The following is a 26,924-nucleotide window of genomic DNA, read 5'->3' on the forward strand; positions in this document are numbered from 1 at the left end:
AAGCATACAGGTGCCTAGCACACTACGGGCTTTATTGTACATAATATTCACAACTATCATTTGAAGTAGGAACTCTTATACAGTCATTCTGCAGATGGAAACATTGAGGCTTAGAGAGGGAGAAAATAATGTTTGGAAAAGAGAATAAATACCTATATCCACTACCCAGCCAGATCGTACCTAATTATCCTACAAAATGCTAGAGGGGCTTGAGGGAGTGTGGACTCAACTTTGCATATCTCTCCTGGGTTCCTAAACTGGGTCAGTCCATTGTCTGAACAGAAAATCTCGTTCGCAAGTGCAGTAGTAACTATCCAAAATTTTGGTGTGGAAAGGTCCATGAGGAAAACTGATGGGCCCAGCCGATCTCCCACCCAGAGACCAGCACCAACTACCAGCCATATAAGCGAGGCCATTTTGGAACTCCCACACATCCCATTGCTCCCCAATAAACCCATGCAGTCATCCACAGAATCATTAGCAAGCAGAAAGAGATGTTTGTAAGCCACTCTGTTCAGGGTATGTTGACTTCCATTAAAAGCCCTCAGCATGGCTGGGAGCGTTACCTGTACACCTGAAATCCTCTGGTTTGTCAGGGGTCCAGACAACAGGTGAAAAGAACCCAGGCAGGCAGGAGCAATGGTATCCTCCCAGGGTGTTGGTACAGATGGAGTTGAGGCCACAAAGAGTGGAGTTCCTGGCACATTCGTCCACATCTAAGCAGAAAACAAGGCTAAGTCAACAGGATAAAGGACACTGAGGCCGTGGTGGTGCACAGCCCCATCCTGACCGAAGCCAGCGGTTTCCCAGCTCTGCTCCCACCCCTTAAACACCGCTGATGGGAGGTACAAAGAGCCATGACTGTGACCCACACAAATCTTGTGATGAGGCTCTCCACACCTCGGGATAAAATCCAAACTCCCCACTAGAACACAGGAGACTCAGTTTGTACCCACCTGAGCTCACCTAGGTAATCCTTCCTTCCTTCCTTCCTTCCTTCCTTCCTTCCTTCCTTCCTTCCTTCCTTGTATTTTCTTTTTTTTTTTTTACGAATAGTTTATTGTCAAATTAGTTTCCACATAACACTCAGTGCTCATCCCCAAAGTGCCCTCCTCCATGCCCCTCCCCCCCACATCCATCAGTCCTCAGTTTTTGTCAGCATTCAAGAGTCTCTCATGGTTTGCCTCTCTCCCTTTCCCCCACCATTTCCCCCCTTCTTCTCCCCCTTGTTCCTCCGTCAAGTTCCTCCTAATCCTCCTATACGTGCAAACATATGATATTTGTCCTTCTCTGCCTGACTTATTTCGCTCAGCATAACACCCTCAAGGTCCATCCATGTTGCTACACATGGCCAGATTTCATTGTTTCTCACTGCCATGTAGTATTCCATGGTATAGATAAACCACATCTTCTTGATCCATTCATCTGTTGATGGACACTTAGGCTCTTTCCATGTTTTAGCTATTGTGGAGAGTGCTGCTATGAACATTGGGGTACACGTGCTCCTATGCCTCAGCATTTCTGTATCCCTTGGGTAAATTCCTAGCAGTGCTATTGCTGGGTCATAGGGGAGTTCTATTGTTAGTTTCCTGAGGAACCTCCACACTGTTTTCCAGAGGGGCTGTACCAGTTTACATTCCCACCAACAGTGTAGGAGGGTTCCCGTTTCTCCACATCCTCGCCAGCATCTAGAGTTCTCTGATTTGCTTGTATTTTCAAATTTTTAATGCTTTATTTATTTCTGAGAGAGAGACAGACAGTGTGAGCAGGGGAGAGTCAGAGAGAGAGGGAGACACAGAATCTGAAACAGGCTCCAGGCTCTTAGCTGGCTGTCAGAACAGAGCCCAATGCAGGGCTGTAACCCATTAACCATGAGACCATGACCTGATCCGGGTTGGATGCTCAACCGACTGAGCCACCCAGGCACCTCTCATCTTTTCTTTCGAATCCCTTATTACTTTCAGTAATCCAGATTCACTGATTGCCTGTAGGTCCATGAAGGCTCATTCTCTGCTCCCTCAGCCTTGAACTCACTTGCCCTCTCATTCCTTGATAAATCTCAAGGCCTCCCCCTAGGAAATGTGATGTTATCAATAATAATAACCGAGAGGCATCCAAGTGGAGGGGTGGAGAGCATGGACATCCTGGGCTCAAAGCTTGGCTCTGTTTTTACTGGCTGTGTGTCACTGGGTGCCGTGGGCTGAATTATGTCCTCCTAGATTCATACATTAAAGCCCTAACACTCAATGAGATGGTATCTGGACAAAGGGCATTTTCAAGATGATTAGGTTGATAAGGTTTTAAGATGAGATTAGTGCCCGGGGGCACCTGGGTAGCTCAGGCAGTTGAGCTTCCGACTCTTGGTTTAAGCTCAGGTCATGATCTCACAGCTGGTGTGTTCAAGCCCTGCACTGGGCTCCGCACAGACCGTGTGGAGCCCGCTTGGGATTCTCTCTCCCCTTCTCTCTTCCTCTCTCAGTCGCTGTCTCTCTATTCCTTCTGCATGCTGGCGCTCTCTCTCTCTCTCTCTCTCTCTCTTTCTCTTTCTCTCCCTGACTCTCAAAAATAAATAAATAAACATTAATAAATAAGAAAGGTACCCTTAAAAGCAGGGGAAGAGACACCAGAGCTCACTGTCCATGAAGACCCAGAATGAAGGCAGTCATGTGGAAGCCAGAAGGACAGCCCTCTCCAGAACCCGGCTGTGCTCTCAGAGTCCAGCCTCCACAAGGAGAGAAAATAGATCTCAATGTAGAAACCACTCTGCCTGCAGTGTTTTGTTCTGGTGGCCCTGAACTGATAATGCACTGGGCAAGATAGGTCACCTCTGTGTGTCTCAGTGCACCCTCGTGTGTCAGATAGGATAATAATCGTACTCGCTCCATAGGGTTGTTTGGGGGCATTAAATAAGGTGTCATCTGTGAATCACTCAGAAAAGAGCCTGGAGAAAAACAATGATGAGGTAAGTATTTATTAACTAAAACAGAATTAACTGCTAACATGCTTTTTTACGTGACAGGCACTGAGGAGGTCCCTCAGGAATGCACACGGCAGCCCTGTGAGGTGCACACTAACATTCCTTCATTTTTCATTTAGGAAATAGGCTTCACAATTGTGCAGTCACACAGCCCGTGAAAAGCACATCAGGATTTCGGCTCCGTCTGGTTCTGGACAATTTGGAAAACAGCTTCCTAGGCTGTTTTGAGTCAGAGTCTCGGAATCTGGGCTTAGTCAATGTCAGCCCTATGCAAGCTCCCACCGTGGGTTGCCAGATGTAGCAGCCTCATTTGGAGACAGGATGGCAAGATGGTTGGAGCACGGGATGTGAAGTCACACCTTGGCACAGTTTGGATCCTGACTTCCCTACTCTATACCTATTTGACCTTGGAAAGGTTTTTCTACCTAAATGGAGGCCCAGGATCCTCATCTGTAAAATGGGCACGAAATACCACTAATACCATCAGGTTTTAGGGAAGACACTGAGACATGTAGGGAAGAGCTTAGCACCTTGGTTGGGATCCTGCCTCTTACCCTTTGTATCTGATGTTCCTCCTGGAACGCCTTTCCCCCAGATACCCAATATCTCACTCTGTCATGTTCTTCGCCTCTTTTCTCAAATGTCAACATCTCTGTGTAGCCTTTGCTTACCACTGACTCTATTAAAAGTTGACCCCCACTCCTAGCACTGCCTATCGACCTTTCCTGCTTTATTTAACATGATCTCTTTCAACTATTCCTGGCACACAGATGTTCATGGATTTATTTTGCTATCTATCCCCACCCCCACACTACATGAGGATGTCCAGGAGAACAAATAGCTTTGTCTGTGTTATTTATTGCTTTATCCACCATCCCTAGAATAGTGCCAGGCGAATAGTTGGTGTTCAGGAAGTATTTGTTGAGTGAGTGCATGAATGAATGGATGAGCAGTTATTGGCATCAGCTTAGCAGGAGACGGCTTTGAGCTCAACCGAGATTCAATCTGACCCCTTGCCCACTACTGATGTCTTCCCATGCAGACTTGGACCTGGCTCCCCAGCAGGCCCTTCCCTCCTACCTTCACATGTCTCTCCTGAGCCCTGGAAGCTTGTGTTTCCACTACTGGATGCAAATCCTTGGTTGCAGACACAAGAGTAGCTTCCAGGACGGTTGTTGCAAGTCGCATGCTCCGGGCAAATTCTGATATCAGCACATTCATCCACATCTGGCCGGTGGAGATGAAAACCCAAGACAAAGCAGATGAGGAAATGAGAAAAGGAGATTCTAATGCAAACAGAGAGTCACTGTGCATGTCCTCCCCTTACTCCTCATCTCCCTTGCACTTACACTTGACCACAAATATAAATTATGACCCAATGTATATAGTTGGAGGGTGGTAAATGGCTCCCAAACAGATGAACATAGAATGGCTGTGCGCCTTTACTCCTCCCTGCACCCACACCATGGGATGCAGATGGTGCAGTGCAAAGTGACTTTGCCACTCTTCCTTTGTAACGGGAGCTTGTTTCCTCACACCTTGAATCTAGCTTAAATCTAGTTAGCCTATAACTGTCACTGGCCAATAGAACACAGCAGAAATGATGTCGTGCCAGTTCCAAAATGAGACGTCTAGAGATTTGTTTGGTTCTGCTCATTCTTTAAGCTCCTTGTTTCTGCCATATGAACAAGTCCTAGACTACCATAATGGAGAATGAGAGACAAGGTGGAATAGAGATGGACCATCCCAGGGAAGCCCCCGAAATGTGAGGCAGCCCACGCATGATGAGCAAAGCTGACACAGCTGACCACAGACACAGGAACAAGCCTAGTACAGACCCAAGCAGTGGCCAGTGGAGAAAACCTAAATTTCCAATGCACAGAATACAAACCAACTGTACAGTGCTTGTTTCTAGCCACTGGCACTCAGGGTGGTCTGTTTTTCAGTAATAGCTAACTGCCACAAATGTATCAGAAAAACCAGACAGGACTTCAAACATTTTTGACTCCAAGCCAAGAGGATGTGATAAGGGCTTGATCACTCCATCCCTTGCTTGATGGAGTCACCTTCCCTACAAATGAGCATGGAGAACAATAGTTCTGAACCAGACCCAGGAAGACAGAGCCCTTGCATCTTGTGAGAAAATTCTGGCTGCATATTGGAAGGAAGGATTCAATGGGACAAGTCTGTAGGAAGGACAAGCCCAGGAGGCTGCTGAAATAATGATGAAGCCTGAACCAAGGATGAGGAAAAATGGAGAGATTCAAGACATACTTAGCCAGTAAATTCCCCAAACTATAATGACTGATTTACTACAAACGGTGTGGAGTGTGGGGGTGGAGAGTAAACCTGAGGTCTTGAATCAAATCCCTTTTAGGAAAAAGTTCTGAAGTTTGAGTCTGAGCTCACCCTAGGAGAGAGTTTTCTACCTCAGAACTAATGACATCTGGGACCAGATTTGGTTTGGTTGTAGGAAGGTTCTTCTGGGCATTGCAAGGTTTTTAGCAGATTTGTGGCCTCTCCTTACTAGAGAACAGTACCAGCCACAACCTCCCTTCACCACCACGAGTTGAACAAATTGCTCTAGGGACAGAGCCCACCATTACCCTCAGGTACTGTCTGACCCACTGCTGGACTCAGCGCAGACCCTCATCTGGAATTCCCATCCTGACTCTTCCTCTAAACAGCTGAATATCCTTGGGGAAGTTACCTCAATGGTCTGAGCCTTAATTTCCTCATCCCAAAATGAAGAATGTAACATCTACCTAACAGGACCATCAAGTGAGGTGGTTGTTAATTAATTGAGTAGGTATAGGAAGAAAAGCAGGTCCTCTGTAACTTCACAGATCAAGTTGTGAGAGATGAATCCAGCCTGGCAGCTACAATTGTGGCTTCCCTAGGAAGTGGTACACTCAGCATGCTCTGGGTGACCCCACTGGACAGGCATTCATTGATGTCTGAGGAGCAGTGGAGGAGAGTGAACCGACCAAAGGTTGTGTGTCAAAGGTGAGAAACACATGTACCACCCAGTGGTCTCTGTCAACCAAAGACCCATGCCTGAGAGAGTTACCTTTACATGAGAAACGGCCCAGCTTTACCGAAGTCCAGTCATTTCCAGTGGGAGAAGAGAAACCAGGCAAACAGCTACACTTATACCTCCCCGGCAGGTTTCTGCAGATTGAGCTGGGACCACATGCTTGGGGGTTTTGAGAACATTCATCTGTATCTAGACACAGAAAGAGTTGGAGTTACAGATTTGCTTCATATTGTGTAGCAGACTGTATTTTCAAAGATGGTGGGAATAGTGTCTTCCATGCCGTACACCCTGCCTTTATTCTATGAATTCGTACTCCTTCCAGCAGGCAATGGGGTCTATGTTCCCTGCTCTTGAATCTGAGCATGCTGGGACTCTGAGCTGGTGGCAGTAGGTCATAAAGATGAGGCACCTCCTCCTTAATCTCTTGAGATGCTCCTTCTTGGAACTTAGGTGTCGTATGTGAGGAATCCCAACCCGCCATGAAAAAGCAGCTCCCATGGAGAAGAACCATGTGCCCGGCCCACAGCCCTGGTGGAGCAGCCAGCCCAAGGCAGCAGCAGCTCACCAGCCTTGTGGGTGTGCTCACTGGGTAACGGATTCTCTACCCCAACATGAGGCAACTCATCTGACACTGCGTGGAACAGAGAACAGCCATAGTCACCGAAATCAATTCAGATGCTAGACACGTTTATGAACAAGATAAATGATTGTCATTCTTTTGATGTATTCAGTTTTGACGTACTCAGTTTTGATGTACTCAGTTTGATGTATTACGTATCTACCCAGGAGTAGATAATAAAGAATTACTTGCAAAGCATTGAGAGACCCTTAAAATTGAGCATTCACGGTGCCATGGGGAGGCCCAGCTCGAGTCTCCTTCAGATCTGGTTGGCCACATCACCTAAACACTCGCTGTGTAATTGTCACGCAAATATAACCTCAAGGGAAGTCTCTTAGAGCTCCTTCCAGAAAATTATGCGTCTAGACAGAAATCTAGAGCTGCTCTGGGACATCAAGATCAGATCACAGGAATGTTCATCCCACCTTAGTTTGAAGTAGTAAAACATGAGAGACAACTGTTAAGGTGAGATAGAATCCAGAGTTGACATAAAGAATAAGGTAACGTGCTCCTTTATTCAACACATATCCACTGAATACTCACAATGTATTAGGCACCAAACTGGGATCAAAGGCATAAAGGGGATGAAATCCTTGCTGTAGTATCCATTATTTTCTAGAAGGAGATTAACGATTTCAAGCCAAATTGAAAAACCAGGGTCTATCAGGACTATGTAGCTTACCAAATGACCCACGGACTGTAACTCAAAGATAACGAAGGAGTTGAGGCCTCCCTGGGTATTACAACAATAGAAATGAATAATCTTATTCAGACCCGGTGAACTATAGCTCCTGGGTCAAATCCAGTCCACCACTTGTTTGTATAAATAAAGTTTTATTACAACAAACCCACATCCATCCACCTGGGTATCGTCTATGGCTGCTTTTGCACCATGACTGGAGTATTAAGCAGTCATGACAGAAATGACACAGATTGCAACTACCAAAATGTTTACTATTTGGCCTTTTGCATTAAAAACTTCAATGATCCTTGGCCTTAGGCAGAGACACAATCACATCTCGACTGGGAAGAAGAGAATTGGGACATAAATGTATGAAATAGAGACAAAGAGTGTCACTCATTCAGGGATTGTGTCTGTGTATGTTACTTGTGTGAACAGCAGCTCTTGGTAGAATACATGTGCCTAGCACACTATGTACTTTATTGCCCTTAATTTTTCCAAGTATCCTTTGAGGTAGGTACTCTTATTTTTATTTTTTTAAATTTTTTAAATGTTTTATTCATTTCTGAGAGAGACAGTGTGAGCAGGGGAGGGTCAGAGAGGGAAGGAGATACAGAATCTGAAGCAGGCTCCAGGCTCTGTGCTAGCTGTCAGTACAGAGCCCGACATGGGGCTCGAACCCATGAACCGTGAGATCATGACCTGAGCTGAAGTCAGACACTCAACCGACTGAGCCACCCAGGCACCCCTGAGGTAGGTACTCTTATACACTCATTCTGCAGAAGGAAACATTGAGGCTAGGAGAGGATAAATATATTTCCCACCTCCTCACAAAGTGAGTGTGGCAAATAGGTAACATGATTCAGAAACTGCCTTGAGAGTTGTAAAGACCTGGGTTTGGAGTCCAGTTCAACCATACGACTGTGACTAGGTCATTCCAGCACTCCAAGCCTCAGTTTCCCCATCTGCACAGTGGAGATCATCATGATGCCTACACTCAGTTTCATGAAAAATGCACATAAATCCCTTCACTGGGGGCCTGGTATTTAGTGAATTTTAGAAATTCTTGTTTTCTTCATGGAAATAGAACAAAAATGAATCAGTAGTATTTCTGGATATTGACAAATGGCATGATTTTTACTTTTATTTTCATCCTAATGCTAGTTCCAAATAGTTGGAATTCTTAGTGCACAAGGATCCCTGTCATTAGAAAAAGAAAGATGAAAAGGGGCAGGGCAGGAGAGAGGGAGAAAATAGTGTTTGGGACAAAGAAAAAGTACCTACATCCACCGCCCAGCTAGCTTCCACCTGATCATCCTACAAAATGGCAGAGGGTTTGAGGGTTTGACTCACCTTCGCAGGTCACTCCCGGGCCCCTGAACTGAGTTAGTCCATTGCTGGGCAGAAAGCCTTGTTTGCAAGTACAGTAGTAACTATGCATGGTGTTGGTGCAGATCGCAAAAGACGGGCATATGGTGGTGTCCTCACACTCATTCACATCTGGGCAGGACAGAAGGAAGAGCTTGTGTGAGGGTTCCAGGGTAGGCATCAAGGGGAAGCAGCATGAGAGGGTGAAGGGGACTGTTGTGGGCTGAAATATACCCTCCCTCTCCCACCAAATAAGCTGAAGCCCAAAATCCTGGTCCCTGAGATGTGACCTTATTTGGAACAGGGTCTCAGAAGATGTAATTAAGACCCAAGCTAGGGTGAGATCCTACCTGAGTTGGGTGGTCCCTTAATCTGATATGATTGGCGTATCTATAGGAAGAGGAGGAGAGATACAGGACCAAGGAGAACACCACGTGATCACAGAGGCAGAGGCTGGAGTGATCCACCTTCAAACCAAGCAACACCAAGGAACACCAGCCACCCCAGCTGGGTGACAGGCACAGAACAAACTCTCCCTTAGAGCCTTCAGAGAAAGCTTGGCCCCGTGCACACCTTAATTCAGACTTCTGGCCCCCAGAACGACGAGAGAATAGAGTTCCGTTGTTTTAAATACCCTGTGGTATTTAAATATTTAAATACCTTGTGGTAACAGCGGTCCTGAGAAACCGCTCAGTGCTAACAAGGACCTTGGACACCCTAGAATTCTCCTGTTCTAAATGCAGTTCATGGCCAGGAGCATCAACACTGCCTGGGAGGTTGATGGAAATGCAACATCTCGGGCCCCTGTCCCAGAACTGATGAATGAGAGCCTGCATTTTAGCAAGACCCCTGGGTGATCTGTGTGCACATGAGAGTGTGAGAAGCACTGATGTTGGCATTGCCACTCTGGGTGTGGTCCTCGGACCAACAGCATCTGCCTCACCTGCGTCCCGGATCTGGAAAAAGAAGATGCTGATTCTGCAGGTCTGGGAAAGTGCCTGAGATTCTTCATTTCTCAAGCCCCTGAATGACGCTGATGCTGCTGGTCCATGGACTACAGCACGAGCATCAGAGCTCTAGACTTAAGAGTTTAGTCAAAATTTCAGCCTTTGGAACACGTAAGACCTTCTCTAAAGCTCCAGAAGTAAACCTGCAAAGAGAGAATGGCAGCTGTCCTCACAGACCTATCTCCTCCTCTTCCTTTTAGTAACAGGACCATCCTGTTAAAGACTGCATCCCCAGGGTCTCCTGCAGCTCATGTGAGTACGTTCTGGCCAATGGGCATGCGTGGAAGTGACATGTGCACCATTTAGCCATGGTCTTGAAAAGAATAAACATGTTGGGGCACATGGGTGACTCAGTGGGTTAAGCGTCTGACTTCGGCTCAGGTCATGATCTCACAGTGAGTGAGTTTGAGCCCTGTGTCCACCTCTGTCAGCTCAGAGCCTGGAACCTGTTTCCGATTCTGTGTCTCCCTCTCTTTTCCCCTCCCCTGCTTGCACTCTGTCTCTGTCTCTCTCAAAAATAAATAAACATTTAAAAATTTTAAAGAAAGAATAAACATGCTTTCCACTTCATTCTTCCCCTTCCCCCTGGGCGGGAACATGGAGAGAGTGGGCTGGTCTACCCTTAACCCTGTGGAGGATGGCTTGGGAAACCACCATGCTAAGGGATGGAGAGGCAGCAAGGTGGAATGATCTCATGGACTGGCCAGCCTGGTCACTCTGTTCCACCTGTAAGTTAGAGATTTATAAGAATGAACTTCTAAGAAATAAATGCCTAAGTTGTTTGGTTACTATAGAAACAGACAAAACTACATCCTAGCCAGTCCAGCTCTGGGAGACAAGTGATTTCACCTCTCTGTACCTCAGTTTATCTGTTTACCTCTCACCCTCACATCCAGTGGGACCCAAGCCCTGTTGTTCTCTACCCAAATAGTATTGGACACCTACACACTTTTCTCCATCACCACAGCTATGCTCGTGGTGGGTTCTACATCCCTGTGTCTTCCGATGTACCCTGCAATCTCTCTTCCACATAGTAGTCAGCTCTGAATGCACATCTGATTATCTACCCCCACCTCTGCTCTCAGTGCTCCCTGTTGCACTCAGAATTAAAGTCCAAATCACTTAAACAGGACCCACAAGCCCCAGTGACCCGAACAAACCACATCTTTAAGCCACATCTCATGTAAATCTCCATATCTAGACTTCCTGCTACAGAACCTTTGCACATTCTATATCCTTTGCTTCTGCCTTGCCTGCCCAGCTCCTACTCATTCTTCATGTCTTTCTTAAGTGTCATTTCCCCTAAAAGCTTCCCCTGTGTTCTCCATCATAGCCTCCTGTGCTCCTTCTTTATGACACTTATCATAATTATAGTTGCTTGAATATTTGTATGGTCAGCTTTCTAGTAATCATATCCCCCACCAACTGTGAGCTCCAAAACAAAGCCAGAGTTGGAGGCAGGTTTCTTGCTGACTGGGAAGAAACTTATTTGAATCTATTATTCCTGTGGTCAGCAGAATTATGGCCCCTCCTTAGATGAGCATATCCCCTTCCCCTTTTTTGTCATTTTTAAAATGTACATCCAAGGTAGTTAGCATATAGTGCAACAGTGATTTCAGGAGTAGATTCCTTGATGCCCCTTACCCATTTAGCCCCTCCCCCCAACAACAACCCCATCCAGTAACCCTCTGTTTGTTCTCTGTATTTAAGAGTCTCTTGTGTTTTGTCCCCCTCTGTTTTATATTATTTTTGCTTCCCTTCCCTTATGTTCATCTGTTTTGTGTCTTAAAGTCCTCATATGACTGAAGTCATATGATATTTGTCTCTCTCTGACTAATTTAACTTAGCATAATACCCACCTGTTCCATACATGTAGTTGTAAATGGCAAGATTTCATTCTTTTTGATTGCTGAGTAATACTCCATTGTATAAATACACCACCTCTTCTTTATCAATTCATCCATCAATGGACATTTGGGCTCTTTCCATACTTTGGCTGTTGGTGATGGTGCTGCTATAAACATCAGGGTGCATGTGCCCTGATCACATCCTTTATGTAAATGTTTATTTACTATTTTTTAGACAGAGAAAGAAAGAGAGAGAGAGCAGAGGAAGGGTATAGAGAGAGGAAGACAGAGGATCTGAAGTGGGCTCAACGCTAGCAGCAGAGAGCCTGATGTGGGGCTCGAACTAATGAACCATGAGATCGTGACCTAAGCTGAAGTCGGATGTCCAGCTTCACACAGTTGGTCACATAGGCGCCCTCAGAGATGACCACATCCTAATCCCTGGAACCTGTGCTGTGTGGCAAGAAAGAACTATGGATTCCGATGGAATTTGCTGATCCTGACATGAAGGGGTTATTCTGGATTACCCAGATGGGGTCAGGGTAATCACAAAGGTCTTTAAAACGGAAAGATGAAGCCAAGAGAGGAAGTGACGCAATGTGAGAAAGACTTGGCCAGTCACAGCCAGCTTTGAAGATGGAGGAAGAGGGACATAAGCCAAGGAATCCAAGTAACCTCTAGGAGATGGAAAAGGCAAAATGACACATTATCTTCTTGAATCTCCAGAATGGAACTCATCCCTGTTCACACCTTGATCTTAGCCAATCAGGACCCACTTTGGACTTCTGACCTCCAAATCTGTAAGGTAAGCTTTGTGGTGATTTGTTATAGCCGCCGTAGGAAACTCATACAATTCCCAATATACAGATGTGGACGACTGAGTCTCAGTGAGGTAAGTAACTTCTCCAAGAACTGACAGCTGGGGACTGGCAGCCCCAGGCCTGTCCAAACCTGGGGTGCGTGATTTTCACTACTAGTACCCAAGAAGAGGTAGATCTGGCTGGAAATGGAATCAATTTTCAGGTAATTTCTAAGACCATTGTTTGTAAAACACTTTTGTAATTGGTTGTTTTTTTTAAATGTTTTAAATGTTCTATTTATTTCTGTGTGTGTGAGAGAGAGAGACAGCGTGAGCAGGGGAGGGTCAGAGAGAGAGGGAGACACAGAATCTGAAACAGGTTCCAGCCTTTGAGCTGGCTTTCATGACGCGCAGAGCTCGACACGGGGCTCGAACCCTCGAACCTTGAGATCATGACCTGAGCTGAAGTCGGATGCTTAACCGACTGAGCCCCCCAAGTGCCCCTGTAATCGATTGTTTTAAATCTGTTTCCCTGATGGGATTTGAGCTCCTGGAAGGCAGGGATTTATGCCTGTCTCATTCATGCTGTGTGCTGAGTGCTTAGAACAGTGCCCGGTACACAGCTGCTGCTCAATAATGAAGACCTCACTGAGAAAGTAGCACTGGAACAAAGACCAGAGGGAGGTGAGTGAGCTACAAAGGTACTTAGGACAGGGGAAACAGCAATGCATGAAGGGCCTGGACCACATCTGGTGGTTTTGTGGAATGACGAGGCGGCCGGTGTGTTTGAAGCAGAGTGCACAAGGGTAAAGGAGAGGTGGGGATGCGGCTCAATTGGTGTAGGACTGGCTAGACTACTGTCACACCTCAGCTTTCTCTCAGAGAGTGACGGGAACCGTGGGGGAGGCTCAGCACAGGAGGCACACAGCACAACTGAGGTTTAACAGGATCCTCTGGTCGGAAGATGAACGGTCTCAGAGGGACAGAGGCAGGATGACCAGGAAGGGGGCACTGCACCTGTCCAGGTGAGCAAGGATGGCAGGTGCAGCCCGGCTGAGAGCAGCAGAAGGCACGAGAGTCGATCGGGGTTCGTTCTGAAGGTGACGCCAGCAGGATTTGCCAGTGGGTTGGAGCAGGATGTGAAAGAAAGAGAGGGTTGGTCAACTATCTTTATCCATTCCGTCAGTCGTTTATTAGTTTTATGGATTGTTTCCTTTGTCGTGCAGAAGCTTTTTATCTTGATGAGGTCCTAACAGTTCATTTTTGCTCTTGATTCCCTTGCCTTTGGGGATGTGTCAAGTAAGAAATTGCTGCGGTTGAGGTCAAGGAGGTTGTTTCCTGCTTTCTCCTCTAGGGTTTTGATGGTTCCTGTCTCACATTCAGGTCCTTTTTCATTTTGAGTTTATTTTGGTGTATGGTGTGAGAAAATGATCTAGTTTCATTCTTCTGCATGTTGCTGTCCAGTTCTCCCAGCACCATCTGTTGAAGAGGCTGTCTTTTTTCCATTGGATGGTCTACCCCGCTTTGTCAAAGATTAGTTGGCTGAACATTTTTGGGTCCAGTTCTGAGTTCTCTATTCTTTTCCATTGCTCTATGTGTCTGTTTTTGTGCCAATACCATACTGTCTTGATGACAGCTTTGTAGTAGAGGTTAAAGTTTGGGAAGGTGATGCTTCCCATTTTGATTTTCTTCTTCAATATTACTTTGGCTATTTGGGGTCTTTTGTGGTTCCATACAAATTTTAGGATAGTTTGTTCCAGTTTTGAGAAGAATGCTGGTGCAATTTTGATTGGGATTGCATTGAATGTGTAGATCTATATTTATTCTTCCAATCCATTAGCATGGAATGTTTTTCCATTTTTTTTGTGTCTTCTTCAATTTCCTTCATAAGTTTTTTATAGATTTCATCATACAAATCTCTTATATCTTTGGTTAAGTTTATTCCTAGGCTATATGAGCAAATCAGAGGACTCTAGATCCTGGCGAGGATGTGGAGAAATGGGCACTCTCCTACACTGTTGGTGGGAATGTAAACTGGTGCAGCTCCTCTGGAAAACAGGGTGGAACTAAAAAAATTAACAATAGAATTCCTCTATGACCCAGTAATAGCACTACTAGGAACTGACACACAGGGATCCATGAGTGCTGATACACAGGGGCACATGGACCCCAATGTTCATAGCAGTACTCTCAACAATAGCCAAAACATGGAGATACCTTACGTGTCCATCATCTGATGAATGGATCAAGAAGATGTGGTTTATCTATACAATGGAATACTGCATGGTAATGAGAAAGAATGAAATCTGGCCATGTGTAGCAACATGGATGGACCTTGAGGGTGTTACGCTGAGCGAAATAAGTCAGGAAGAGAAGGACAGATACCTTATGTTTGTACTTATAGGAGGATTAGGAGGAACTTAACAGAGGACCATGGCTGAGAAGAAGGGAAAAAATAGTGGAGGAGAGGGAGGGAGGCAAACCATGAGAGACTCTTGAATGCCAAGAACAAACTATGGGCAGATAGAGTGGGGGAGAGGGGAAGGAGGGTGATGGGCATGGAGGAGGGCACTTGTGGGGATGAGCACTGGGTGTTATATGGAAAACACTTGACAATAAACTATTACAAAAAAAAAGAAGATGTAATTTATCTATACAATGAAATACTACATGGCAATGAGAAGGAATGAAATCTGGCCATGTGTAGCAACATGGATGGACCTTGAGAGTGTTATGCTGAGTGAAATAAGTCAGGCAGAGAAGGACAGATATCATATGTTTGCACGTATAGGAGGATTAGGAGGAACTTAATGGAGGACCATGGGGGAGAAGAAGGGGAAAATTGGTTGGGAAGAAGGAGGGAGTCAAACCATGAGAGACTCTTGAATGCTGACAACAAACTGAAGGCTGATAGGGGTGGGGGATAGGGAAAGAGGGTGATGGGCATGGAGGAGGTCCTTTGTGGGGATGAGAACTGAGTGTTATACATAAACCAACTTGACAATAAATTATTTAAAAAAGAAAAAGAAAGAGAGGGTTGGAAGGTAATGCCAATGTCGATCGGTAGGGTGGGGAAGCACTTTATAAATAATCCAACTCCAAGAGATACATTATTCTCAGAGCCTTGAGAGTCAGGCTCTGCACTTCCTACCACATGCCTTGTTTATTTCCCTTGTCTCAAGTGTATCTCCTTTCTTATGAACAGCTTCCTCTTTCATCTGCAGGGGCTGCCTAATGCTTTGCAGACTTCCGGCACATTATCACTTGTGGCATCTCATCTGAGCTTTCCATTACCCTCTTCCTCTGTGGCTCAATTGCTCACAACTCAAACCCGCCCCAAACCAGAACCACAACCCAAGTGACTGGGCACCTGGCAACCTCTCCATCTCCTCTTCCTGCCTCCTCCCATCAGCCATGCTCACCTTTGCTCAGTTTCCCAAATGCTTTCCAGTCTCAGGACTTGTGCGTGCACCGACTTGCTAGCCCTCCCTAATCACACAAACGATTCCTTATAATAAATCTTTACCTGTATGTATCCATCCTATTGGCTCTGGTTCTCTGGATAACTCTTGACAAATACAAACTGCCTGCTGTGTGTCGGGCACTATTCTGGGCACTGTGGATTCAGCAGTGGAACAAGACACACAAAATTCCCCAACTTCAACAGAATGGATAATCTGGAGTGGTGAGGGCAAGGGATACAATGTCAAACTACGGCAGTCACGGAGAAGATGACACATGAGCTGAAAATAAAGAAGGTGGGGGAGGGAACCATGTGTATATATATAGGGCAAGAGCATCCTAAACAGAGGGCACAGCTCATGCAAAGGTCCTGCCTGGGGCATGAATGGGCCTGGGGTATTGGAGAAACAGCGAGGAGATGTGTAGAACTGGAGCAGAGCGAGCGAGGGGGAGTGAGGATGACGGCAGGGCAGGGTGGGAATGAGGCAGGTCCTCTAGGGCCTTGGGGGCCCCAGGGAGGACTTGGGTTTTACCCCAGGGAGGTCGGAGCCCTGAGGGGCTGTGAGCAGAGGAGGGCAGGACTTGACTCGGGTCGTCTGGTGGCCTCTGCAAAGTCAAGAAGCCAGGAGACCAGAGAAGAGACCCCTTTAAAAATCCACCTGAGACAGATACATGATCCTCAGTCATGAACAAAACAACTTAATGGGCGATCACTTAACTGACCCAAGCATGGAAGGAAAACTCCAAGTGCCAAAAAGACTTTTAAAAATATAAGTAGAGCTTCCATTTCATTGGTGCCTCCCGAGCACCAGTCCCCTTCCGTACATTTTCTGCAGGCCCCACAATAATGCTTCCAGGTGGGTTGACCTATCGATCCGGGATTCCCCAGGGGTTTCCTGATGTTAGCAAGGTCCAGAGTCCTGGGAACCCCCTTCCTGGTTGGAGGCAAGCCAGGACAGTGGTCACATCTTCTTCAAGGCAAACAGTAGGCTTCCATTTTACAGATGTGCAATCTGATGCCCAGGTGACCTTGTGGAGCCTCTCCCGGGTCACACAATGGGTCAGAATGCAAAACAACAGTAAGTAAAACGAGTAGAAAGAGTGAAAGTTGGCAGTGCGTCCAGGGACCCTGGTCACAGGCTTTGCCCACCAAACTCCAGCAAGAACAGGATAATTTACATTTCTCTGAGAAGCAGGAGGGTCAACATCGTTGAGCACCAGTAATGTTCCAGGTGCCAGTTAATGCTCATAGAAACCCAGCCTTATTAAACCCTCTTAACCCCATTTTTATGGAAGCTGAAGTCTTGGGGGATTTACTGCAATACCTGAGTGCCGGAACCAAGACCTGAACCCAGGAAATGTGACTCCAGAGCCCAGCTCTTGACAATGCACACAGAATGGAATCCTCACAACTATCCCATTACATTGAGGGAGGGTTGTCGCTGTACCCATTAATCAGATGACAAAACTGAGAGACGGAGCTGCTTGCCCAAGGGCTAAGTGCCTTCCGTCTGGGGGAGTCTCTTTATCAACATGCGTGCCCTGCCACCCAGCCTGCAGGCAGAGGAATGAGAAGCCATCGGCTCCCCTTGAAAGTGGCCGGGAGCCAGCCAGCCTCTGTATTTCTCTGAATGAGGGTGATTCAGCAGAGAGAGATACAAAAGCAGCAACAGGTACCGTCTCTTCCTGGGCCTTCACCTACATCAGCTCATGAGCTCTTCCCATCTTGCCAGGTCAGGAGAGGGTAGATTCTGGTCGCTCTTGGCACCTGCCATCTGCGTTACCGGCTTGGTATACCTATCCCCGAGCTGTTTCACTGGCTTGGAGGCAATGACCGGCAGACAGATGCTGGAACGTCACAGCAAGCCTCCCCCTTGATCTGAGCAGGTGAGCCCCTGGGGTGCACTTCACGCCCCAGGGCTGCCTGTGAGACCAGGCTGTGGCCGAGGCTCTCCCCAAACACCTTCCATGTGGCTCTGTCTGTCCCTGCTCTGTCCTGCTTCCCTCGATCCCCTGCAAGTGCCTCCTGACAGCCCTCCCTCAGTAAATTACTCACACAAGAATCCTCTCATCAGGCTCTGCTTCTGCAGACACTGACCAAAAGCAGATGGTAACCCGTATTTTGGTACCTTTTTGTTTTGTTTGCATCTTTTTCTAAGAAGGTAATGAGTGCTTGCAAAAGAAGACCTCAGGGGCGCCTGGATGGCTCAGTTGGTTAAGCGACCATGGCTTGGCTAAGCTCATGATATCATGGTTCGTGGGTTTGAGCCCCACATCAGGCTCTGTGATGTCAGCTCAGAGCCTGGATCCTGCTTCGGATTCTGTGTCTCCCTCTCTCTCTGCCTCATCCCCCACTCATGTTCTGTCTCTGTCTCTCAAAAATAATAAAAAAATGTTAAAAAGCTGTAAAGACAAGAAAACCTCAAGCAGTGCAGAAGTATATAAAGTAAAAGTGAAGATCTCAGTCCCCCATCCTTATACACACAGGTAACCACTGTCAACAGCTTAGAGTGAATCCCCTCAAAGACAGGTCCTTTTCAAAGCCTCAGTCATGCAAATGTATTATTAAATACAGATACATTTATAAATTCACACAATTTTATGGACACAGATGGGATAGTGGAATATAGAATCTACTGTGCTTCTCCACAACAGTAGATACTAATCATAGATGGCTGCGTTTAAATCTGAAAAAATATTTTTAATGGAAACATTCCATTCTTCAGTCCTATTAGCCCTATTTCAGTTGTTCACTAGCGCCTTTTGACTAGGGGTCACCGTACATCCAGAATATGTCCGTCATCACAGAAAGTTCTGTTGGACGATACGGTTGTATTATTACTGTTTTTGCACTAGAGTAGGTCTTGCAAACCAAGAGAAGCAACATTAGTCAAATACAGAAGCTGGGTGATGGGTACATAGGAGTTTGTTACAGTATTTCCCCTACCGTTGAAGGTTTAAATAATAAAAGGTTTCTATAATAAAAATTAAGAGAAGAATATGTTTGGGGTACCTTTCCATGTCAGTCCCTACAGATGTAACACATGCTTTTGAACATCTGTGTACCTTCCATTGTGTCCATGGGACGTGACTGTGACAGAGATGGCTTGTAGCCAAAAATCAAGCAGTTACTCCACACTCCCTGTCCATACTACGAAGCTGTCACTGGCAAGCAGCTGTATAACCCCAACTACATTTCCAGCTCACCTTGTGTCCATGTATGGCCATATGACCTTGAACAAATTCAGCGTGCATCACTGCCAGCATGGGGTTTTAATAAAGTGGGTGTGCGTTCTCCACTGTTCCTTTTTCCTTCTTCTAAGGTCTGCACAAGACTCTAAGACCCTAGCATGGCTGAGCCACAAGACAGAAGGAGTCCGGGTCTCTGAATTACAGCTTGGGGAAAGCCAGCCACTGACCAGAAATATCTGGATTAGATTCTTAAACAAAAATTAAATTTCTTTTTATTAAGCCACGGACAGTTTGGGTTTGTTACAGTAGCTAGGGTTACTCTATGAAACACAACATTTTATTCAACCAGTCCCCTCATGTAGACATTGTTTATTCCAAGTTGTTACCAAAGTAGTATAAGTACACTTCCTCGTGTCTATGGTGATGTTTCTCTGTGGATTATATGAATATCTTTTTGTAACAAATTTCTGGATTAGGAATTGTTGTGTCGATGTGTATATACATTTAAAAAATTTTTTTTCCATGGTATAGATAAACATGGCAATGAGAAAGAATGAAATCTGGCCATGTGTAGCAACATGGATGGACCTTGAGGGTGTTATGCTGAGCGAAATAAGTCAGGCAGAGAAGGACAAATATCATATGTTTGCACGTATAGGAGGATTAGGAGGAACTTGACGGAGGAACAAGGGGGAGAAGAAGGGCAGAAATGGTGGGGGAGAGGGAGAGAGGCAAACCATGAGAGACTCTTGAATGCTGACAAAAACTGAGGACTGATGGATGTGGGGGGGAGGGGGGAGGGGCATGGAGGAGGGCACTTTGGGGATGAGCACTGAGTGTTACGTGGAAACTAATTTGACAATAAACTATTTGTAAAAAAAAAAAATTTTTTTAATGTTTATTTATTTTTGAGAGTGAGAGATAGTGCGAGCATGGGAGGGGCAGAGAGAGAAGGAGACCCGGAATCTGAAGCAGGCTCCTGGCTTAGAGCTGTCGGCACATAGCCCAACGAGGGGCTCGAACTCTGGAATTGCAAGATCATGACCTGAGCTGATGTGGGACGCTTTACCAACTGAACCCAGGAGCCCCAAAATGTATATGCATTTTTATAATATATTATTAAGTACAGTAGAGACAGAAAAGCACAAATACCTTAAGTGGGCACTCTGATGAACTATCGCAAAGGTAACATCCCATTTTTTTCTTAAATAGTTTATTCTCAAGTTGGTTTGCATATAACACCCAGTGCTCATTCCAACAAGTGCCCTTATAAAAAATGTTTATGCATTTTTAATGCCAATTGTGCCCAGTCTTCTCAAATGTTAAACCTTTTGAAGTCTTACTTACAAATTCTTTGTACATGCCTCAACTATAACATCTCTCACACTCTCGACATGGGGCACACATTCTTTCTTTTATTTTCTTCCCACCTTGCCTGTGCTGTATCTGACCTGGGCTAGGTCCCAGAGCGCTGGAGATTAATATAATTACTTCCTTACCAGCCAAAGGCTTTTTGGAATCAATGATAATGATTATTTTTAAAAATTAAGGTGACCCTTATATGATTTGAAAATATATAATTTTCTCTTTTCCACTTATATGGATGTGAGCCCACTCCCCCAACACATTCTGCCAAAGAATTTCATCTTCGTCAGGAAAAAGTAAGATGTCTTAGCAGTAGACACATGATGAAAGTAAATTAGCAACGTTCAGGTTTTAAATACCAAACTAGATGTTTGGTTTCCAGCAAGATAAGAGTCTTGAAAGAAAGCCTTATAAGAGGAATGAGTTTGGGGGATCTAGTATATAGCATGGTGACTCTAGTTAACAATACTGTCCTACAGGGGCACCTGGGTGACAAAATTGGTTAAGCATCCAACCGTGGGTCAGATCTCAGTTCGTGGGTCTGAGTTTGAGCCCCAGATCAGTCTCTCTGCTGACAGCCCAGGGCCCACCTCAGATCCTCTCTCCTCCTCTCCCTTGCTCACGAGCGCGTGCACACACACGCTCTCTCTCTCTCTCTCAAAAAAAAAAATAAACATTTAAAAACAAAACAATAGTGTAGTATATGCTTGGTAGTTGCTATGAGTAGATCTTAAATAGCTTCAAAAGCAAAAGAAAGGTGATGAAGATGTTAGTGGATACTGTGCTGGTAATCATTTCTCAATATATGTGTGTATCAAGTCAACAAGTGTACACCTTAAACTAACACAGATTGTTATATGTCAGACAAAACTCAATCAAAACAATTTTCAGGAATCAGGTTTGGAGGACTAGAAGGTAGAGTTTTCATTAAGCTGTGGCGTAATGCAAATACCTACCACAAGGGCTAAGAAAAAACAACTATGGGAAGCTAATAGAGAGAGGAGATGAGAAGGACCTACCAGAAGACCTGTTCCCCTGCCACCTCACCTCAGAAAATCCCACACCGAATGGGTGAATTTAGGGTATCAAGGGTAGGGGCTGACTTCTGCCAACAGAAAGCATGTAGGGTTTCCTAGTTAGAAGAGAAGCTTGCTTTCTGCGGGTATCACATCCAACAAGGTGTGAGAGCCAACAATTAGAATCCGCAGAGGGAAGTAGCTAGTAGGTAGTTCTAAGAAAGCTCTTTTTATTTCCTACAGCGTGAACAAAGAAAGCAGAAGCTCTTGCATGGACCCCTGGGGCGGGGGGGAAGCTGCTGAGAGGAGAATGACACAAGCAAGGTGGGGCCATGCTCTATCAGTAGACAAAACACCCCAGACAAAACACCCCAAACAGAGTCTACCTTCCACAACCAAAAGATCCTAGAAGTTGCCCCTATACCAATATCCAGCTGCCATCTTGGGAGGGTAGGAAATTGGAAAGATTAACTATTTGTACAACATAGACTGAGTTTCCCAGAGAAGGCTGAGCCAGGAAACTGAGACATTGAGAACACTAAGAACTGGCAATATTGCAATATTTTCCCTCTCCATCCAGCAGGAGCTTAGATAGAAGAAGGAAACAATACATTTTAAAAATGTATTCCCACCACACTACCATTTATGAAGCTCTTATCACATGTGCCAGGTGGTTAACCAAGTTACCTCTTTTGATTTAAGCTTCCAACATCCCCGTAGATGGGAACCTTTGGTATCTATATTTCACAGCTGAGGAAAGTGACAATCAGAGCGGTTTTGTGTGTATTATCTGAGGTCACACAGTGAATGCAAGACCACATAGGTAAGAGCCTAGAGAAGAAACTAGGAGACCCAGATATTATTTATCCCTTTCTCTGGCACTAAGTAGCTCCCAGCAAGTGTTTAGCTGCAGCTCAGTTTCCTGGGACATAAGGATCTCCTCCCCAGAAAACACCCTCCCGCACATTGAGCATATGGATTCTCTTTGACCAACTTACCAGTTGTCGTTGATTCTGTTGAGAAAAAATGCGAGCTGCATAAACCACAACACCCTATAAACAAAGAAAAGAAAAATACCATGAACCATCAAGAAGCAATGTGGGATCAATCTGACAAAGTATTCCAAAGTATTCCATTCTGATTAGTCCAAATGAGAGATCCAACTGAGTGACACACAATATTTCACATAATGTTCACAGAAGCCATTCTTGCTTTTTTGCACTTTATGGTTTTCACTTTGTTTGTATCATCTTAATTTTCAATGACAGAACAAAAAGGTACCAGCTGATTTTCAAGAACATACACTAAGACATGTACTCTCAAAAAAAAAAAAAAAAAAAGACATCTCCCCCAGCTGGACAAAACATGGCTCTTTGGGAGAGATGGAAAAAAACCTTACTTTTTTAAAAGAAGACGTATGGAAATGTTACATATAATACATAAATAGATGTACAGTATATCTGTCGCATTAAAATGGCATTAGAGGTCAGGTGGTTAGACTTTTAAATTTTCCTAGGAGCTCCTAGGTGGCTCAGTCAGTTGAAGGTCTGACTCTTGATTTCAGCTGAGTTCATGATCTCAAGGTTTGTGAGTTTGAGCCCTGCTTGGGATTCTCTCTATCCCTCTCTCTCTACCCCACCCCCATGCTCTCTCTCTCGCAAATATGAATAAATTTTTAAAAAATTGGCTAAAAGGCAGTGCAGCCCCCAGCACCAAGCTCGTTTCCAACATTACAACCTCCACTTCCACAACCCCCACGACGTTCACCCACTGAACCCACCACCTCTACCCGCAGCACCATGACGTCGTCACCACCTTTTGCTGATTAACTTCAGGACAGAATAAGAGGCACTAGAGCTAATACCAGGGCAGACAGGCCAAAGCAACAACTTGGCATTCCTGCATGTGGAGTCCACGAGTTACCTGCTTCTTCTAATGAAGCCTCCCAGTCAGCAGGTCCCACAGCCCCAAAATCGCAACATTCCCATTCATTATCACCAGCTGAAATTCTCTTGCTTGTTAATTACTTTAGAGGCAACAGAACATCATTTTTCAGCATGCCAACTCCGGAGTCAAAATGCTTGAGCTTAAAAATCTGGCTTCATGAATTACTGACTGCATGGCCTTAGGAAAGTTATTCACTCTCTTTGGGCTTAAGTTTTCTCTTCCACAAATAGATGGACTGGACCCCAGGTGGGGAAGCCTGCACCTGTTGCTCGAAACACTGTCCTGCATTCATAGATTTGAACAAGTGACCAACTCTTGAAAGACAGGAAGAAAACCAGAACAGAGACAATAAACAAGACCAATACAAACTGACGCCTGAAGAAAGGAAAATAAGAGACAGGAAGGCTCCATCTCATGGCTCGGGCTCAGCACACATATCACCCCAGCCCCCGAGAGGCCTTCCTTGACTTCCCCCATCAACATAACCCCCAGACACTGTCTACTTTCACAGCACTATGGCTGCCTGAAATGCTTTTGTGTAGTTATTATTTGGGACAGGATAGCATAGTGATAAAGTGTAGTACTTCTTAGCTTAGTAGTCTTGGGGAAATTATTTAATCTCTTTTACCTCAGTTTACCTCAGTTTCCTCCTTGGTAAAACGAGACTACTAGGGATCCAATATTAGAGGAGGTTGGTGAAGACATTTGAGGAACTTACAATGGTGCAAATGGGTGTTTGTTATTCTTGTAAGTGGCTTCTCTTCTGCCTGACCTTCCTACTATGAAATCAGACTCATGGCTGCAAGAAATACGTGTCAAACAGATGACTACAAAGTCTAGCATGACAGATGGAATTCCCTATGCAGAGTGATTTTTCTCAAAGGTCCTATAAAGAAGGTGTTCGTAGTGTCCAGCCTAGGATTGGGATCCCTGGCTGGATGCCCCATGTCCTTCCCTTTTCCCTGGATTCTATTTCCAGTTCAGGCTTCCCCCAACCCTCCCACAACCATTCAGTGCACACTCACCCCATAAGAGGAGCAAGCTGAGGTTCCTCATGGTCCCGTGTGTCTGTCATTCAAAGAAGGGAACCTCTTCTTCGTTCTCTGGGTTTTCAATAGCAGAGGATATGGGGAGAGGGTAGGGGTGGAGCCAGAATTGCTCAACGCCACCAGGGCAAGATAGCCCTTCTTGCTGAAGTTTTCTAGATGAGGACATTGTGGCAAACCCCTAATTTTATTTTTCTGCCACCGTGAAGAGAAGTTGATCCAGCTGCTGTGTTGCTGTGTTCAGGCTCTCCAGCCTCTCTCCTTCCCCCAACTCTTACATCTTTTCTTTCCCCACCAGCACTGACTCTCAACCTTCTTTCCCTGCACCTCCAAGTAACCTACCGCCATCTGTCCCCAGCAAAGCGAAGACCGGACTCAAAGGACTCTTCCCAGCCCACCCTAAGAGACAGCCATCTCAGCCTTCACGGACCAGGTGCCATTCTAGACACATGGCCAACGAAATTCAATTTCAGCATCACATCCACATCATCGAGTAGAGATTCTGACCCCTAGACATCTTACAACAACAACAACAAACATTAAAATTAATAAAGAAAGCTAGCCATGGAGAGAGGGAGTGTGACTTGTCCAAGGTCACTTGGAGTCGAGATTTGAATCCATATCCTCTGGCTCCAAGGCCTTGCCCTTGAACCATTCCATCTACCTCCAGCTCTCCTACTTGTGACCCCAGCACAGCAGCACCTCCAACCCTGCGTGTACGATCTCACACACACAGAGGTCTGGCAATGCCTAGCCAGGGTCCCCAGAAGCTGATACTGAGACTGGGATTCTAGTGAAAGTTGTTTATCGGGGAGGTGACCCCAGAAAACCCCAGCTGGGGAGGGGAGCAGGGAAATGGGGGGGGGAAAGGGTCCCCAGTGGCCACGTCTTCCAGCAAGTTGCATAGTGAGAAACTGGAACTTGATGTCACCAGGACCTCGAAAGGCAGCCCAGAACATTCTCAGTTACCCCAACTGAAAAGCAAGGGAGCTGGGGTATGTATCCACTGGGTACTGCCAGTCACAGATTGAGGATTGCATCAACCCACAACCCCTTGGGCCTGGCCACCAAACAGACAGAATGGGGTAACCTGAGTGTAAGCCTGTCAAATGACAAATGTCAGTTAGGGTGCCGTGAGGGGTTCAGGGTCTTGGGTGTGGGTAGGCACCAAAACATCTATACAGGCTAAAATGAGGCACAAAAGCCAACCCCACGTTCTTGAGAAGAACAGCCCCACGTGTTTCTGCATTCTCCCATTTGCTCCATGCAAAGCAAAGTACCCCCCTTGGAGGTATGATCACTGAGAAGACTCATCAATGGCCCCCTGTGTGTGCATCAAAGGACCCTGCCCAGTGAGGCTGCAGTTGAGAGCAGCACAGAAACACAGCAATATCCAAGTAAGAGGATAAACAAGAGGTGTGATGTGTTACAGAGAAACCCTGGGGAATAAACAGACTCTAGAGCCAAATCACCAGGAGTTCAAATCCCATCTCCTCCGCTTGCTAGTCATGTTCTTAATCTCTCTGTGCCTCAACATTCCCATTGGTAAAGTGGGCCCAATTATAATAGGCTCCACTTAGTAGGGCTGAAGTGTGCATCTGAGGAGTGGGCACACGAGACATGTCTAGAACAAGGCCTGGTGTACAGGAAAAACTCAAGCGTTGGTATGACAGCCACAAGAGCTAGAATCAGACCTAGGATCAAGTCATGACTCCAGTGTGTTCTCGTAGTGATTTTGGTAAGTCACTTGCCTCTCTGGGTCTCAGTTTCTTCATTTGGAGAATGAGGATAACATCAGGCCATGACCCAAAGGATCGCTGTGGAGCGTGTGCTATAAGGTAGGGCAATACCGCCAACTGGGTGCAATTTTTGGAACTTGCACATTCCTCTCTAACCCTTCTTCCATGTATCCAGAGTGTGGACACTAGAGGCAGATAGACAAATGCTGTGGCTTCAATGCACATTCACAGGTTCTTTGATACTCTTCCCTTCAAGAGGGAGAGCTCTCCTTGGGTGTGCGCTGGGCTTCTTCAACAGGACAAGGAGTGTGTGACACTGGCATCTGAAGCATCTGAGGTGAGAGAATCACTGTGGCTTCCTACTTGCTCTCTCCTTGTGGGATCATTCACCAGGGGAAGCCAGCCACCCAGCATGAGGAGGAAATGAGGTTTGTGGTCAATGGCTTGCCTGGGACCTCCTGGGGGGACCCTGATCCAGAACCACCCAGCTGAGCCACCTCCAGATTCCCAGACCCTCAGAAACTATAAGAAAATACAACCTTGTTTTCTAAAGCTTCCAATGTTGGAGTGGAAGGGTATGCAGACAGAGACAACTGGTCTACCTAGAAGCAATTTTCCCCATCAGCAAAAGGAGGACAACACCAGCTTCACAGGGTTTGAGGTTTAATGTAATGAAAGCACAAAATCGTGCTGGCACAGATTAAATGCTCAGTAAAATTTGCTGGTATTACCATCATTATTCTCTTGTTATACTAGATTGTCACGGCTACTCATAGGAGCCCTCATACCAGCGAATGTCTGAACAGGAGAAGTCAGCAAAG

At 45.7% G+C, this 26,924-nt stretch overlaps 1 protein-coding gene across 1 annotated transcript; it reads right to left on the reverse strand.

The window, feature by feature from the left end:
* Window positions 1–566: 566 nt before the first annotated feature.
* LOC120227557 (adhesion G protein-coupled receptor E1-like) lies at window positions 567–24,400 on the reverse strand (the record flags this gene model as incomplete). Its single annotated transcript, XM_039225644.1, has 6 exons — window positions 24,344–24,400; window positions 22,370–22,423; window positions 8,669–8,815; window positions 6,048–6,203; window positions 4,058–4,204; window positions 567–716 (listed from the first exon to the last, which is right to left on the reverse strand). Coding segments are annotated over exons 1-6 (685 nt in total), but the record flags the coding sequence as incomplete, so codon positions are not given.
* Between the last annotated feature and the right edge of the window lie 2,524 nt (window positions 24,401–26,924).

The sequence above is a fragment of the Hyaena hyaena genome, unplaced genomic scaffold (genome assembly GCF_003009895.1).
Source record: "Hyaena hyaena isolate Hyena2069 unplaced genomic scaffold, ASM300989v1 scaffold_2487, whole genome shotgun sequence".
NCBI lineage: Eukaryota > Metazoa > Chordata > Mammalia > Carnivora > Hyaenidae > Hyaena > Hyaena hyaena.